Source organism: Alligator mississippiensis, chromosome 3 (genome assembly GCF_030867095.1).
Source record: "Alligator mississippiensis isolate rAllMis1 chromosome 3, rAllMis1, whole genome shotgun sequence".
NCBI lineage: Eukaryota > Metazoa > Chordata > Crocodylia > Alligatoridae > Alligator > Alligator mississippiensis.
In genome coordinates, this window is record NC_081826.1 from 282,590,906 (window position 1) to 282,609,745 (window position 18,840).

Consider the following 18,840-nt stretch of genomic DNA (forward strand, 5'->3'; position numbering starts at 1 on the left):
ATAAAAGGAAAAGATAAAATGGGCATGAGAATAAAGAAAACTGAAATGACCCATAAAATGAATAATCAGGAACAAATGAAGAAGGTGTTAATGAGTTTGGAAGAAGATAAAAATTAATTTATGTTTAAAAAGCATTTATCTGTTAGCAACAGTAATTTACCTTTCCATGCTCTTTCCTCATGTGGGATATATAAACATCTCTCTGCGTGAAGAGTCGATCGCATTCCCAGCAGGTCCACCCAGGGTTGCTTATTTTTTTGGGCTCTGCTTTCTTTACAGGAGAGGGAGATTTCTTCTCTAGCTTTTCTGTTCCATTCATGGATTTTGTGTCATCTTTGTTGTGACTGGCTGAATTCTGAGTCATGGGTTTAGTGCTCAAAGGCAAATTTATACCCAGGTTTGGGGGCCCTTCCACACTTTTCAAGGTTCCATGCATAGACTAAAAATATAAAAAAGAAAATGTCATAAAAGAAGCATGCTATTAGCTAGGATGTAAAAAAAACATGACCAAAGTATTTAGTTAGTTCCACCCATATAATATAAATCACAGAGATAACTTGCTCAAATAAAGTCAAACAAGGTTTACATAGAAGCAAAGTTGAAATATACCCAAACACCAGTAAAAATGCATACCTGAAATGTGGTTGTCCACACTGCTTCTCTATAGGGCAGTGGTAGTGGTAGAAAGAATAGGAAGAAAGATATCAAAAAAAGGCCTTCTTTATTTTGCTTAGTCTAATATCTCCCCCTGTGTGCACAATGGAGTGGATCACTGTCCTGATGTGGACCACGTGACAGACAGAGGCACGTTTGCCTTGCCTCAGTTTAGGCAGTAGCACTAAGCAATGAAACAAGTAAAGACAACTCAAAAGATCAGGTTACTCAGCTGATTCAGTTAACAATCTGTCCTACAAGGAATTTGTCAGTAAGGAGACTACACTCACAAAAGAAAGTCTTGCCCTTTAATTGATAGTCTCTTCCACTGTCTATTACCTTTGTCCTCCTGACCTGCGTGTGTCAGGAGTATGATCAAATGTAGGTGGTCTGGGCTTGACCCCAGAAAGTCACAACCTAAGAGGAGCAGGAGCAGACAATACCAGGGCAGCAAAAGTCCCAGTTAGAGTCTGGGACCAGGAGCACGCAGGTCAGGAGGCTGAGGTCTACAGGGGACTGGTACATAAGCAGTTATGCGTGGCAGAACCACTAACTGGGGAGTCAGTCAGGAAGAAGAGGCAGGGACCACTCCAGAGTCACTACCCAGGGACTCCACAGCAGGCATCTATAGCTACAGGACTTGGGCATGGGTGATTGCTAAGCTAAGTCCCAAGCCAGGAACCAGATGTCAGAGGACATAGGTCTGGACTGGAGTCTGGATGCACAAGGGTTCAAGGACCCATCAAGGCAGTCTAGAAGCACAGTGGGCTGGGCTGGAGCTTGGAACAAGGAGTCAGCAAGCAGGAATATGGCTGAAGCCAAGAAACCAGCAAGCAGAACCCAGGAAACTAGACACAAATAAGCAATACCTCGAACACTCGGAACAAACAGGCATAACACAGAAACTGTGAAACAAGGTATCAAACGTAGGAACTAGAAACAAGGAGACAGAAGAACAAGGCTCAACAGGGAAGCATCTATCCTCTTGATAAATAGCCTACTTTGCATTGAAGGAGATGCTGCTTACAAGCAGGAAGCCACACAGGAAAGCAGTTGGGGCCAGCTGGCCTAGAAGGCCACAGGCAAACAACCGCACTTGATAACCAGAGCTATTCAGCTTGCTTGCTGCCTTGACTCCTGACAATGTGTCTGGACACTCCAACTATACTTACCATGTCTTATAGCTGGGCTAAGCATGTGGCCTCCAGTGGTCAATGCTGTTTCATACACAACTGATTCACAGAAAACCAACACAGGGTCTGACACTCAAACTCCCTTGGTATCAGGCCCTGCTTTATCACATAACCAATGGTTCCCAAGAGTAATTTGCTAGGTGCTTTCCCAATATCACACTCAGCTGCCCACTGGGACAGGGCCACCCTCCTGTTTAAGTCGTGCTTGTCAAGTCTAACAACATTTATCTCCAAAATCAAAATATTTAATTAAAAAACCTGGTACTAAAAAAATAAAAGATTCTTCCACTGTCCCTAGCAAATGAGGGAGAACAATGAAACCCATTCCCACAAATTTGATCTATAAAATCTATGAAAACTAAGAGAGAAAGAGAGAGGTGGATACTGTCTTGGGTGGAGAGGAAAATTTAAAAAAACTAATGGCTCATTCAGAAAACCAATTATCTTTAAATCTTGTAAAAAAAAGTTTGAGGGTGCTTCAGAAAGGAACAGCAATTTTGCAATAAAATTATTGTCTGTGCAATAAATGGGAAAGTACACAGCAGCAGGCAATACTAGTGGTGGCACTATCAAACTCATCCATCATTTATGGCTATATAGCAACACTACAAAAGCAATGAAAGAAGATGTATATACAACATTTTTAATTCCCATTGAGCTTACTGAAGAGGCTGTGCATATCACAGATGGAGATGTTTTCAATAAATATAGGTGGATGAGTAAAGCAGGGAGCTAGAATAAAGGTGCCCCCCACTTCCTTCCCTCCTGCCCTGCACTGTGTAACTTCCCTGCCTGGGATCTAGCAATCTAGGCAGAGAAGCAGCTGCGTGGTTGGTACTTGCAAGAGCCTTGCTTCCAGGGAAAGCTGTTGCTTCAGGTGGAGGTACTGGGGTGGGCAAGAAACAGAGGCTTAATCCTCTGTTATACACTTTGGCTGCATTAACTCCCACAGAAGCTGCTTCCCCTGGGTGCAAACTCTATCAGTTACACCTCTGACAGGGCTCCTTGCTTGGTGCCTGGTCAAGAAGGTGAAGCAAAATCTAGCCAAGACAAAAAGAAAATAGCAAACTTCACAAATCAATGAGAAAAATGAGATGAGCCATGAAAACACCATTAAGAAAATAAGGAGATACTGCTACTAGGGTTGTGCAAAGCATTGGTCGCTGAGTCGATTCGGAGAAGATTCGGCCTGATTCAGAGGCCGAATCATCGAATCTGAATCGAATCAGGAGACAAAAGACCCCCTCTGAATCGATTCAGAAAAGATTCGGAAAAAGATTCAGAAGGCAGTCTTGCAGGGAAACAGAAACTAAGAAGAGGGAGGAGGAGCAAGGGGGGAAAAACTGACACCTATAGCTGGCCAGTGACTGTGATCTTTTCCTGAGTCCCCTTCCAATCCCAGTGCTCTGGGGGAGGGACATAGCAACAGCACATAAGCTTCTGTCTGCAGCCTTTCTGTCCCTTTTGTGAGCTGTTTTGGCCTGAGCACCGGGAAGGCCCCCTGTAACAGGCTACCATCCCTGTTGTTTTCACCCCGCTGTGCCTTAACACGCACACACAATCACATATGTCACGAGGTTTGCTTTGAACAGTTTGAGGTGCAGTTTCCCAGAAACCCCTGCACCTATCTCCTTGAAACTCAGCAGGCTTCATGCCCTCAGAAGGGGCTACAATCTCTGCTGTTTTCATCCACATTTGACAAAAGATGACAAAGTTATAGGTATTTCAGGGATTCCACATTATAGTCTATGGTCGAATCGCTGAATCTCTCTGAATCAGCATCAGATCTTCTGAAGCTGATTCAGCTGAATCAATTTGGGGCAGTGATCCGAATCTCTGAATTGAATCACTGTCCTCCGAATCGGTCAAATCTGAATCAAATACTTCCCTATTCGCACAGGTGTAATTGCTATGCAAGTGCCTCATCTGGCCCTAGTACTGAGTAAACTAACAGGAGCCATTTATAGAAGATTAACAGAAAATGGGCCCTCTTGCATCAAGTTATGTACACCCCACTGAACTGTAGACTATGTTAAAAAGTATTTTGTATAAATATAAGAAGAGCAGGAAATAAATTTCCAAGTAAATGTGCCATAAGACTTGCAACAGGAATAGCACTAATTCAGAAAAATGGAAAATATCCTGCCTCGTATCTCAGAGCATCTTTTGTCATCTAACATTTCTTCTTCCCTGAGCTAACAAAGAGGTATAAGTTAGCCGAGTGCAGCACAAAAAGGCGTTAACAACACATAGGATGATGACAACAAGTTTTAATAATTACATAGTCATTCTTGATTATATGGAATTATTGATTATACTGAATTAAATATATAGATCTAGACTGTGTATCTTTGTTTTCAGTGTTTGATAGTCACCCTCCACCACAAGCAGCTGCATATCATCAAAAAAGACAGGCCATGAACAGTTATTAAGGGGTAACCAAGACCTCGGAGGACCCATCTAGCAGACAATACCTGAAGCAACTGGGAGTTTTCCCAGAGTAAAAGCTGCCATATTACAATCAAGTGGTCTATAGCAATCGTCAGCAACCTGTGGCCTGGCAGGCTGGATTTGTCTCACAAAGATTTTATGTAACCTACCAAGCATGGCTTGCATGTTTTGCATGAGAATGCATATCTAGTGGTGGCATACCTACCAACTGCTGTCTCTGGCCCAACTTACAACTGAGCTGCACTGCCTCTGGCTCACTGTTTATGAAAAGTTCCCAACCCCTAGTTTATAGTCATATTTGCAAGAGAAATGATTTTCTTTTGTTTTCTCTCACATATGAATGGAGACTCCAAGAAGTTTTAGAGTTTTCTGGGTATGTTTTTAAAAACACCTGCTTTCTCAGAACTTCTGGTTTTGCCTTCAGGCTACACTTCAGTTGCTTTCCAATAAGAAAAGCCACTGGTCAAGATGAAAATCAAAGTGCTAGTTTCAGCAAAAACTAGGGATCTGTTTCTCCATTCCCTTGTGTTTTTTCCAATCATTTATGCTAGTGAAAAAAGAATGCAAAATGTCACTATTCTGGTTTCTACTTTGCAATGGGTAACTAGTTACACAAGGTGCAAAACAACAGTAAATCATGTCACCAAGGTTTAAGAAATCTAAAGATGGCTAAGATTTCCAGTGTTTTAAAAAAAAGCTAAAACAATGTTTAAAATACATAGCTAAAAAGTTGAAACCTATGTGGCTAGTACCTGTTAGGTTCCATCTACATGTTACACTTAAGGCATGATTAACCAGTTAATGACATCTTAAGTGGTCACCTGGACACATGTTCAATCAATGAATGGTGTGATAAAAAGAAGAATAAGCTACAAAGTTATTCCACAAAATATGTGTAATAACTCTATAGCTGCTTCCTATTATGCCATTAATTGAACGTGTGGCCAGAGGCCCCTGTCACTGGGAACCTCATCAGCTGATTGAAGCATGCATACTACCTGAGCCTGGGAGCTCCCAGCTGATGCTGGCTCTGAGCTGTGGGAGCACATGTCCCCACAGCTGGGAGTCCCATCAACTGACAGGGTTCCCAGCCCTGGGGGTACCCCGTGCAAGTGTCCTTGTGACTGGGAGACCACAGCTGATGCAGTGTCTCAGCCATGGGGGCACTCCAGGCACCCCTGCAATGGGAAGACCACAACTGACATGGTGTCCCAGCTGCAGGGGCACGCAGGCACACCCATGCCTGGGAGGCCATGTCAGCTGTGATCTCTCTGCCATGGGGACCCCTGGGGTACCCTTATGACTGGGAGCTGAGGCGAGTTGACAGCCACAGCGGCTCTGCACCAGCAATAAGGTGTGATGGGATCTGGTTTATGATTCCACAAACATGTCTCCTGTCACATACATGTGGCATGGCAGGAGACATGACTAGATCATGCATCAGATCCCCTTATGCCTTTACCTGCACATCTAGAGGAGCCCTCAGTTATGTGATCTGGAAGGATGAGAACACAAGTTGGCTGATGAGGTGCACCCAGAGAGTAGTGGTGGATGGGGTGTACTCAAACTGGTGAGATGTGAGCAGTGGGGTACCCCAGGGCTCAGTCCTCGGGCCCGCACTGTTTAACACCTTCATCAGCGACATGGATGAGGGGGTGGAAAGCACGCTGTCCAAGTTTGCTGATGACACTAAGATGTGGGGTGAGGTGGACACACTTGAAGGGAGAGAGAGGCTGTAACTAGATTTAGACAGACTACAAAAGTGGGCAGATGAGAATAGGATGGGGTTCAACGTAGATAAATGCAGGGTGCTGCACCTTGGGAGAAGGAATCCACAGCATACATACAGGCTGGGGAGTTCCCCTCTTGAAAGCACAGAGGCGGAAAGGGATCTCAGAGTCATTATTGACTCCAAGATGAACATGAGCCGCCAATGCCAGACCGCAGCCAGCAAGGCCAGCCATACCTTGTCATGCATCCAAAGTCGCATCTCAAGCCAGTCCAGAGTGGTGATCCTCCCCCTCTATGCGACTTTGGTCAGGCCACAGTTGGAGTACTGCGTCCAGTACCAGGTGCCGCACTTCAAAAGGGATGTGGCCAGCCTGGAGAGGGTTCAGAGGAAGGCCACCTGCTTGGTGAGAGGGCAGCAGGACAGGCCCTACAAGGACAGACTGAGGGACCTGAACCTGTTCAGCCTCAGCAAAAGGAGGCTGAAAGGAGACCTAGTGGCTCATCAGGGGAGATCAACAGCAAATAGGCAGAGCCCTTTTCTCCGCAGCACCACCTGGGGTGACAAGGAACAATGGTAATAAGCTGATGGAGAATAGGTTTAGGTTAGAGATCAGAAGGCAATATTTTACAATTAGGGTGGCCAAAATCTGGAACCAACTTCCCAGGGAGGTGGTCCTCGCCCCTACCTTGGTCAAATTCAAGAGGAGGTTGGTTGATCTCCTGTCTGGGGTCTTGTGAACCCAGCATTCATTCCTGCCTGTGGCAGGGGGTCAGGCTAGATGATCTGTTCAGGTCCCTCCTGACCCTAGCTACTATGAAACTATGAAATAAGTTCTCTATTAAATCAGTTTATTGTGTCAATACTATTATATGATCCTCCTAGCTTTATCTTTCTAAAGCTATCTAAAGGTATTTTCTACATCTACATAATTATGATGCTCGATCCCCAGTAAAGAGTGGGAGCATATAAAATTTGATTCTTTAATCATCATCAATTACTAACTGACTTCAATGGGAGTGATGATACCTCACACAATGTAGGAGAGACTCAGCATTCAGGAGCATTGCTAAATTTAGGTATCTCACTGCTCCCAATATTATTTTTAGAAGTTATCATATTGATTGCAAGGCAAATATGCATTGCCACTACATCAAAACCTAATGCTGACATAGAGAAATCTCATTGGCAATTACCTGTAAGATGCATTGATAACTGTACAATATACCAACTACTTAGAAATAGTAATTGCAACTTTCTCTTTAGGAGGTATTAAGATCAATTTTTTTCTTTCTTGTTAATTTGTACCTTCTGTAATGATTTCCTGTAAAGTCAGTAAACATGATAAGTGTTATGTAAGAATTCAAATGAGAGGAAATGTCTACAAACCTTGATATGATCCATCATAAGCTGCTTCTGTGCATATAGAAGAGAACAGTCTGGACACTTGAAAACAGACACCTTCTGGTTTTCAATGTGTTGATCAAAGTGGCGATACAGCAATGGTTGCAGGGTAAACACAGTGTCACACATAGAACATTTATATATTATTCTAAAAATAGAAGAAGTTCAGTAAGTAAGGTCAGTAAATAAGGTCAGTTATTGATCATTTATTAGCAGGAGTCACTAAAATAACTTTATTCTCATCAACATCCACCCTGTGTAAAAAACCCCACAACATTAAAAATTAAACTACAATTAATTCAAGAACAATGAAAAGTAAAGCCACACTTACAAAAAAAAATCATATAATCACAGAATAACACAAAAACTGACATTCACTGGGTTAGACAATAAGTCCATCTTGCCCAGTATCCTGTGTCACAGTGGCAGAGAGTGGATGCTGAAAGGGAGAGTGAACTGGGTATGACAGGGTTTTTTCCATTGTTCTTCTCATACTTGCAGCCTCCAGCAACTTACTTATAAAAACAAATGCTTTTACAAGTTTTTCCAAATGAATAATATATTTAGTTAATTCATGTTATAATTAAAGGGCTACCTGCCCTTAGGAGCTAAAAGCTACAGCATTCTGATAGGGGCTGCTGAATTGACCAGAATTGCACACACTTTAAACAGGGTTTACTTTTGGCACCAATATAGTTTCTTGATCTATTAGTCCGACTTCCCCACCTCTCAAAATTTAGAATTTCAGAGAAAGATGTTGTATTTTGCTACTTAAAATGTGTAAGAACTCTACCAGGTTCTCCGTAACAGACTGAGAAACAAACAGAGGCACAAAATAATTCTATTGCTGGAAACACTAAAAAATATATCTTCTTAATGGCAGCTAGATCAACTTCCATGTTGGAAAAGAATGAAGACTAGCTACCAACAAAAGCATGGTAAGAAGAATCAGCTGATGATTAAGAAATATATATATATTACTAGCGAACTGCCTGTCAAGAATGACGGTGGGTGGGGGGGTCGGGGCAGGTGGGGACAGAACGCCGTGCGCCACCACCTCGCACCACCACTGCCTCCCAGGAGCTGGGGAGTGGGGGGAGGAAGCTTGCACGTGGTGGCTGCCACTGCCAGCCACTGGGCTATGCTGCCACTGCTCCGTGTCCGGCTGTGCGCCAACTGCCCCCTTCCCACCGCTCCACTTCTGGCCCCACAACACCCCCCTCCACCCCTGCGTCTGGCCATCTGTCTGTGTGAAACACTCTGATTGGTTGTTTCAGTAAGCATTGTGACTGGACAGACACACAGACAGACGGACTAAGCCCATATATATATATAGAGAGAGAGAGATATCTATATATATATCTATACATATCTATGGATATATATATAGATATATATAGATATGAGAGAGAGAGAGAGAAAATAAACACCTATATTTGTATTTACACACACACACACACAAACATATACCTATATATATTAATCCAGATATAAAAATGGTGATGAAGTGAAGATGGTAACTAACAAAAGGCAAAATGGCTAAGAGTAGCAAAAGACTGTCATAGCATGGTTACTAAATGTGAGACAAAATGAGGACAAAACAGATCTCAAGATTAAGAAAGAGTTATTGTTTAACTTGAACATATGTATAGTTTTAGCACAGTTTGGTCTTTATCAGGCCCCTGACCAATAACTGGCGCAAAGCGGCCAGTGGTGTCCCTCAGGGGTCCGTGCTTGGACCGGTGCTTTCAACATCTTTATCCATGATTTGGATGGGGGGGTGAAAAGCTTGCTGGTCAAGTTCACGGACGACACCAAGTTATGGGGCAGTGTGGTCATGTCAGAAGAAGCTCTGCTCCTGTTCTTCTGCCCCATTTGTTGTTCTGCATTCAGCTCCCTACTCTGTGCTCCCTGCCTGATCTCCTGCTCTGTCTTCCGATTCCTGCTGGACCTGCTGCCCTGCTGCCTGTCCCCTCCAAAGGCTGCTTGTGCCACTTGTTGCACTCATGTTGAAAGCTGGCCACCCTGAATTAGATATTGCTTTAGGAACAATATTTTCCACAGAAGCATTGGGCATAGGCTGCGTATTTTGAAAGGGGTGTGCTGATCCTTCTGCTAGGACTTCAAACACCCAGAAGTTCCTTCCACTCCCATGGCCACAACTGAATCCCTCGTGGGCTGCATGTGACCTGTGGGCTACCAGTTGGATAGTTCTGGATTAGAAAAACACTTCTATAGGATGGCTGAGATGGGGATGATCCTGCCTAGACCAATGGATTGGACTAAATGACCTCTCGAGGTTCATCCCAACCCTACTTTTCAAGGATTCTATCATTATGCCCTCAAGCACCCCTTGCTTTTTGAAAAATCCTGTTTATAATAAATATTCAGCATAATAAATGCTGAATATTCTCATTACCCATCTTTTTTGTATCCCACTCTTTTGTATCAATCCTTTGCAGTTTTTTATTAGTGTTTTACACAACCCTTTCTGATATCCCACTAAGCAACCATCTCCTATAAAAATATTATGGCAAAGAGTTCCACAGGCCATCTGCATGTTAAGACAGTAGATGACAAAGGGAAGTAGGGAATTATTTTAACTTCCATGGGATTATAACAAGCGTGCAAAAATATTTTAAAATAATGAGAAATGTTGACATTTAAGGGGAACTGGTGCATTATTTTTTGGTATCTCAGAGTTTCCCCAAATATGGCCATGATCAGTATCCTCCTTTTTCTGTTTCCAGTTATACACTGAGGGGCACTGATCTATCACCAGGAATAACTCCTTTTGTAATTTCCACGATGACCCTACAGGAAACAAACTAACCTCATGTAACACTGAGTGTCAGGATTTCGGATCAAAACTCCCAAGAGCTTTGCTCAGTAAAAACTTCATAAAGACATTCAAAACAAAGCAACAGCCTCTCTCCCGATGTCATCGTTGTTCTGTGCTCTTGTAATCGAAACTTTTCACTGAGTCCTGCCATGATGTAGTGAGTATTTGCCAGAAAGTAGCTGGAGTTACCTGGCATTATTCAAACTCAAACCCTTTTAACATTTCTTTTTTAATTTTAATCACAACTATCCAATGTTTATAAATATTCAGTTAAATCTTACTGGCACTTATGATTGTATTTTGTTTCTCAGCTATTGGAAGAATGAGCTTAAAAGGCAAATTCCAATCAGAGCAGCTGAACTGAGTACGGGAGAGAGATCCAAGGAAGAGGCATCTTCCCCTGGCCAAAGTACTACTTTGGACATGACCCATGAGTATTATCTAGGTCCTGAGGATGCAACAACTTCTATCACTGTAATGCATCCAGAAGGGAAGGGGGAATCAAGGAATTCACATTAAGGGTGCACAGTTCACTCCTGCCCTCTGACACATAGGAGCTGCCAGGTAACTCTGTGCTGGCCACAATCCCAGCTCAACAGAATTGGAATAGCTAAAAGTAATTTAAAAGGGTATTATTTTACTTACAGCATTCTGCATCTTAGTGTGAGAAAGTGCTGTGTTACTCACTCAAATTTATTTGTGCACATAAAAAGTTCAATTTTTTTTATAGCTTTATATCTGTATAAATAACAAGAACAGAGATGGCCCAAACTCCGTTGTATTAGACAGCTGTATCTTCTGCCTTGATTCCATCTCTGACTATACTGTTTTCTACCAGTACAGGTTTTTTTAAATATACAAAGACCTGAAAATGTTTTACAAAGCTAATCATCATTGGCAATCCCTCAATTTGGGGATGATTTCTACCATGGCTCGCTGATAGATCAAAGCTAATATGATAACTGTAACTGGGAAAAGAGGCATAGGAAAAAGATACACATCGGCTGCATCCACAAAATGCTTTACTCTAATTAGATTACTCCGATGCGCAGTAAAGCACCACTCTTTACCCGTGAGCAGCAATTACTTTGCAGTACAATCTAATGCGCCATTTTCAAGTACCTGTAGATACAAGTACTAAAAATTGGTGCAGAAGCACATGTGGAGATGTTGACCAGAAGCAAGTTGCTCCTTGTCAACCTAGGCAGCACGGGATCACAAGGGGTGGGGAGAGCTGTCTTAGCTCCACGGGATGCTGCCTGCCAGCCACGTGGAGATCGGGACCTGTCCTGATCTCCACATGGCTGGGAGAGCTGTCCCAGCTGCCGGGTAGCTGGAGATCAGCATGGATCAGTTTAGTGTGCCTGAATTTTCTGTACAGACAATTCAGGTGCATTAATTGCACCTGTAGACATGCCCATCAAGATCCTGACCCAGTAAAGCAAACTTAACTCATGACGGAATTTGTAACAACACAGATGGTTCTCGACTCCTAATACCCATCTCTAGTCAACAAATTATACAGCTAGCAACAAAGGAGAAAAGTATAAAGTGACATAATTCTAACTCAGTACATTTTGAGTCAGAAAGTAGCAGAAGTGGTAAACACTCAAAGCTAATTTGATTGTATCGATGTACTTTTTCAGATCATAGCCATAATTTTGCTTATAAAAATCATACATAACAGAACATAGAAAAACAGCTTTGTTGCCTAGGGTAGCAAGGCTTTTGTGTGATATATTTTATTGGCCTGGCTGCATAGTAGGGAGAACTGTTTGACAAGCTTTCGGGCATCAGGTGCCTTTCTTCAGGTGTATGCCCAAAAGCTTGTTCAATAGCTTTTCCATCTGTACAACTGATCCAATGAAAGTACCACAAAAATCCTTCCCTCTCAGGCATTTACTGGATCATCACAGCTATGACAACAGCCCAGCAACATCTAAGTTTGTGACTTGACAGTCAATGATGTTGGTAAGAGGTATTTAATGCTCCCAGTCTGTAACCTGCCCATGGCAGGACTGTATAAATTATCAAATGAACAGTGTTAGTAGCAATAGTCTAAAATTTGCTTTGGCTTCTATTCTTTTGTATTGAATTTAAAGAAAATTAATCCTTAACTAACCATCTTCGATGGAGCAGCTCAATTCTCATTAGTGATAAGAGCTGGTATTGATAAGAGAAAATTAATCTGCTAGAGAAAATTTGCAGACCATGTCAGATTACCATGTTACTGATTAAAATCTATTTAAAATGTCAATTGCTAAATATTTGTATCATCTAAATAAACTTTGAAATTATTGGTTATTCTGTGTTCATAGAAGTGTGCATAAACTTCCTAATATAAATCCAAATTCTTAAGCTGTCTATTTTCAGACTAGGGTATATTCATTTAAATCAATACAGGCATTCTTTACTGTATACTATACATCCAACTGTATCCAATACATTATGAAGTATTTTCTTCAGGCCTAGATTGACAATAATAGGCATGTATCACTGAACAAGTTTGCATAGGAATCATTCAACTGATGTGTGTTAATCTTGGAGGTCTCAAGCTACTGTATATTCTGACCAGGCAAACCACATATATGCTTGTGGTATGTTCGGTCAGGAGCAACATGTCTGTAGCTGCAATTCAGCAAGATACTTACATTCGTGCCTTCCTTAAAACACAGGAATAGTTCAGCTAAAGACAGTGAATCAGGATCTTCATACACGGGAATATTTTACCACATATATTATGTGTTAATGGATACACACATGCACACGTGTGTACACACATGTGCACACACATAATCCAATAGCTATTGATCCACACTTCTTTCTATCTTTAACAATCTGGTCAATAGAAATGCTAAGATTTTTCTTAGAACAAATTAAAACAACGGGAGATACCAACACATTATATTAACAGAAAATCAGTATCTTAGAGGCACTACTACTAAGATGTGTTTTTCCCCTTCCTAGAATTTAAACTTTTGAAGTAAATGATACATGTGAGATAATCCATTATTTTGCGTACTAATAGTATAAAGTTATTAATAACTTGAGTATAAAAACATGAATTTCTCCAAGTTCTAAAAGAAGATTAGCAATTAGAAACCAAACTGTTGTTTCTCAGATCTCTCACTGCTTACTAGAAAGAAATCACACAGGAGTTTCTTTACCACATAAAACAAACTGAGCTATCCCTGACGAGAGAAGTGAAAAACACTTAAAGTGAGAAAGCCCTCCTCTCTTCATTAAAATAATCTCCTGTGTACCCATCAGTAGACATTAGACTTAATTTAGTTTTTATAAAACAGGTTTAAAAGAAATATAAAAATAATCTCTTATTTACAATATCTATTTTGAGAAACAGACATTAGGAATACAAATATAGATCATGCAGTTCTGGTTAATGGCAAGGCTTTACCCACTGACTGAGCTACACTTGCTCTTAGAAATCAGATAGCCTGTGTGAACAGCTACTTTTCCACATGTTCTAAAGAACAATTCATATATCCTAGGCAGGGTCAAAACTTCTCTCCATATTGAAGTTTGATTTGGTAAGAAACAAAAACAAAACCCCAATGCACCTGAAAATCCTTTTCAAAACTTGTGCCCATGCCGGCTATTCCTATGGTTGCTGCCTTAGCTCATCCAACCTTCTCATCAAGATTGCTATTTCACATCCCTATGAGATCAAAACCCTATAAGGACAGCCCTAACCTGAAGCCTGTTTAACCTCCTTTTCCCATTTTCTTCAGCAAGACAAGAGTCCTCAAACAATTCCTGGGGGTATGTGGCTTCAGCACCTTTGTTCAAGATAAGCTGCAGCCTATTTCAGGGTAGTCTACGCACAGCTTTCTTTTCTGAGGTCCTGCTGGGCATTTCATGAATTCCAGAGGAGCTGCAAGAATGCCACGTCTCTAAACAGCCAACAAAACAACAACCCAAATGCTTTAATCTTTGAACTCTCTAAAACATGTATTTTCAAACAATTTATCCAGTTTCTAGAGACCTTCTGGCTTCCTCCCAAGGAAGGCAATAACCCTGTGTAAATCACAAAAGCCGTATTAATGATGGCAGTGGCAGTGGAGGAGGTTTTTCATCTTTTAACCCAATATCCCAGTGCTTAGGGCTCTGAGTGGGAAGACCCAGGCTCTAGACCCAACACCTGGAAGGAGTTAGAACCTACATCTCCTAACCTACAGCAAAGTGCCATGGGGTGGGTAGGGGAAAAACACCTTCCTACCCTACCCCTCCCTGCTAGCCCAATGGGAAGCCAAAAAGGGAAGATCTGTGAGGCCAAGAAGAATATAAAGTAAACCAGATGGATTATATCTTAAGGAGACAGGCCCTGCTCTGGATGAGAAGGTGCCTTTGGTTCTAGCTCCTGATTTTGTCCCTTCAGGTGTCTCTCCATTTTATAAATGTACTTACTAGATAAAATGTGCACTTAGTGAGAGAGCTCTCACTCCACTCAGTGCAGGGTGCTAATCATGGCTCTTCTTGCAAATAACACTTCAGGGACATGACATTTTTACTTGAATCCAAGATACAGTTTTTTCCCCTATTTAACATGGGGAAAAAAAGCCCCTCAGCTTGGATTTGAGTGGAGGGCGGGAAGGGATGGCAGCATGTGGCTGACCTGGGACCTCCAAAGGAGGCAGGCGGCAGTGGGAACAAGTGCCAGAGGGTGCAGGTACTGTGATGGGAAGCAAGCAACAGGTACGGCAAGGGGGGAGGAGGGCTAGGCAGCAGGTGGCAAGGTGCAGGAGGGGCAGGGGTCAGGCTGCTTGACTCTCCCTCCTCCCTCCCCCTGGTTTTCCCATCACAGGCATGGGCGGATGAATTTAAGGTGAACTTCCAATAATTACATTCTATACTTGGACAATTATAACAAATTTATAAATATTCCATGTGTAGAATCTATCTACTGGGGTTTGTTTTAAATTCAAAGCCATGTTGGATTTGGGTAAATACAGTATATGCTTTACTGGTTAGATTAGCATCACAACAGAACAGATGTTGCCAGAACAGATCCGACTCAGAAAGGTGAGACGAGGCACAGGGGTATTAGGACCTAAAATACATATAAATGCATATAAATGGCTATAAATATCACTTATGCTACTAACTTTATCCATGTATGTACCATGTGCCTGCCTAAAGAGAAGCAGAATTTGGGCCCAAGTGACTACACAGCAAATAAATTTTACTCACTGAGTGTTCAATTAAACTGCCATTCAAGTGAAGAGGGAAACCCATTGACATAAATGATGTACGATCATCCAAAGCCATCTGAATGGTCAGTCAGCTTATCAGACTTACACTGTAATGGGAACAAATCTGCCTGGGAAATTTCTGTATCTGTGCTGAGTCACACTGAAGTCAGCAGCTCTATGAAAGAGAGTAATGATCCAGGAAGGCTGATTACACTGCAGGATTTCAGACTTGATCTGCTACAGATAGAACTTGTTAAGCAAAGGAAAAAGGCCTCCCCTGTTCCAGTGGAGATGATGGGAATGTTTATTTGGATGCTTGAAATATGGATTATGGGATAACATTTTTCAGAGGGTCTAAGGGATTCAGCAATCTCAGTGCAATTTTTAAACTGACTCAGGCACCAAGGGCCTGGTTTTTATTTTAAAAGTGTTTAGATACTTACAGAGAGGCAGACAGGTATCCAGTGCGATTTTTAAAAGCATCTTGGGGCCAAACTTCTTACAGCCTTTGAAAAACTCACCAGTCATCATTAACCACCTAAATAAGTAATTTAGTGTCAGGGATGACAAATTTGTTTCTCCTCTACTTTGGTATCAACTTAAATTAACCCAAAGAATAACAGTATGCTTTAAAATACTAAATGGGACAGGATCAAAGCTTTAAAATATACATGAAAGTGTGTAATGCACTCTTCCTCTATTATGCCTTCTTGGGGGGTTTTGAGCCTGTAAAGTGGCTGTATCAACATGTGCGCTTTACTGCAGCGTAGACTAATTAGCTCCACAGTAAAGTATCACCACCTATGCATGCACTGGTATTAGGGTGTAATAAATTAATTAACTCTGTTGTAAGATAGTACTGCTGGGGATAGTACCGTCTTAAATTGGATAAATTAACTACACTGAGGGCATGTCTACATGTGCGCATTTAATCCAGTTAGCCTAATTTAAGGTGCATTAAGGATGTGTGTCTACACGTGTGCCCTTAATGTGCCTTAAAAATGGCAATTTAAGGCTATTCGAGCCTAAACAGCTAAATCGTTTTAGCTGTGGGAACAGCTAAATCGTTTTAGCAAACATGTAGATGTGCTAATGTGCATTAATGCTGTATTTGTCCATTGACTTGGGACTAACTTTAGTTGGACCGTGTACCCACGTTAACGTGTATTCGTGCATGCATGTGTAGACACATGCTTAAATCACCTTAATACACTTTCGGCCAATGCACATTAAGTTTAGGCGTGTGTAAAAGCACATGTAGATACGCCCTGAAATACACGTGTAGATGCTGACTGGGGTTGTAAATTAGCTAGAGGTCTGCTCTGCCCTGGCTCAAATTACTGCTGTCCTGTGCCCATGTGTAGATGCTGGAATAGGAAGAAGGGTTCTGTGGTAGAAGTAAGGCTGGAGTGATGTTGTACCCATAATAATCCAGAAAGTATATGAGAGGCACATTTTTTTTGGTGATATCTTTCAAAAGCATCTTGGTGTCAAACTTCTTACAGCCTTTGAAAAACTCACCAGGCATTATTAACCACCTAAATAAGTAGCTTAATTTTGAAGGTGAGAAGAGATATTAGACAAGCTTTCAGGCACAAACTGCCCTTCTTTGTGGTAAAAAGCATTTTTCTGGGATTGACAAAATTTGTTGCCCAAGTCTTCATGTAGTGAGAGCCTGCAGCTTCCAATGACTTCCATTCAGAATTGCATTTAATATTTCTCAATAAAACAGGACCTTAGAACTCAGTTTCTATCTCTGTCACACTTTTGTAAATACCCTTAGTAAAGATGCCTAACTTCTGCTGTAAAATAGAAACAGTGTTCTGCTATTTCACAAAGGAGCTGTTATGCATCAGAAAATGGCACATGCAAATATAAATTAGGGCTGCATACACAGTTTCAGACAATCTGGGAGAATTCTACCAGGTTTGTTCTCATGGTAGAAAAACTTACAGAGAGCCAAATGTATAGATCTTTGGGTACTAAGCCCTGAAGAGTAGAGAGCTTGCAGTGCTTATACTGTGCAGCTGTGGGGGGTAGAGGGTACTGTGCACACATCTCAGTGTGCTCTGCAGGCTCCCTTAGTCTGCTTGGCAACAGATGACAGCAGTACATAGGGCAGCCCTGACTGGCTAAACCAGATGGCCCATGGTCAGCCAACGTTATCATCATGTACAGACATTCGCTCCCCCAGGAGAAACTCTCTTAGAAGTGATTTAACCCTGGTTGTACCCAGGTTATTTTTCTCTTGGAGTGATCATTTTTACTCTGGGAGAAAATACCTGAACATCTGTACACTCATAATTTCTCCTGGTAGACCAGCAACTCCCCTAGGAGAAACTGAATGTCTGTACAAGGTGGTGCTTCTGCCTTGACCTTAAGTGGCAGGGTTAGAAAAGATTTAACTCATGCAACTGCAGCTGGAATTTTCTTCTGGCATGAATATCCTGTGAGGGTGCAAACCTGGCTCAGCTTTCCCAGAGATTCTGGTTACCAGCGACAATAAACCAGATAGAAAAGAGAGAGGGAAGACATCGTGTCCATGGAAAAAAACAAAACACATCCTATCAAGTTTGTGCCTACCTAGTTTGGACAGCTTTTGGGTCACAGCCAATTCTTCCCTGACAGAATAGCACAAGATGAATGAATTGGGGACAGATAGAATTTGTGAGACTACAACTGCCACAAAAGACTTTCAAAAGCCCTATGACCTAGACAGACCATAAAAGCAATGCCTCTGGAGTCCTCTAACCTAATGCAAGTTAAAGCACTTAGTAGATATTTTATCATTACCATTTCAGGTTTCTCAGTCAAGCATTAGAAAAAAGAAATGCACAAAGTAACTGTTGAGGAGCATTAATTATTATCATCATTATCATTATTCTTAATGATAATAGCAATAATAATAAGCAACATTATTAAATGGAAGAACTAGATAAATTAGATTATATTTGGGAAAATTACAAGACCTCCTGGTTCGTAATTTCAAGGCACTGTAATACATGAAAACTTGGGAGAAATGAACTCAGGGACTGGAAGCATGACAAAAATGACTGTAACTTCACTAGCACCTCTGAATATCGGTGGAAGTGGGTGGCAATGGAATAAATGTGGACGCGACTTGACAGAATGAGAGATACATTGTACTAAGTTCACACTTTCTCAGAAGACTTCTGGTATTTATATATCCTTTTATCCTGAGAAGTCCGATCATTGCACAATGCAAAAATGTTGAATATATGCAGTGTATAAATCAAAGAACATTACATGGCTATCCAGCAAAACCAGTAGACTGCAGACAGTTTGTCATTGTATGCAAAGTATTTCCTGATTTCAACTGTAACTTCCACACTAAGT

The 18,840-nt window shown here is 41.6% G+C and overlaps 1 protein-coding gene across 7 annotated transcripts in view; it reads right to left on the minus strand.

Annotated features, from left to right (window-relative positions):
* Window positions 1-18,840, minus strand: part of ZNF532 (zinc finger protein 532) — an 88,876-nt gene that overhangs the window by 21,315 nt on the left and 48,721 nt on the right. For all 7 annotated transcript variants that reach the window (XM_019495970.2, XM_059725260.1, XM_019495966.2 and 4 more), the window contains 2 exons: window positions 7,417-7,579; window positions 161-439 (listed from right to left, as the gene is read on the minus strand). In XM_019495970.2, the coding sequence (XP_019351515.2) occupies window positions 161-439; window positions 7,417-7,579 (442 nt within the window). The remainder of the gene's footprint in view (window positions 1-160; window positions 440-7,416; window positions 7,580-18,840) is intronic.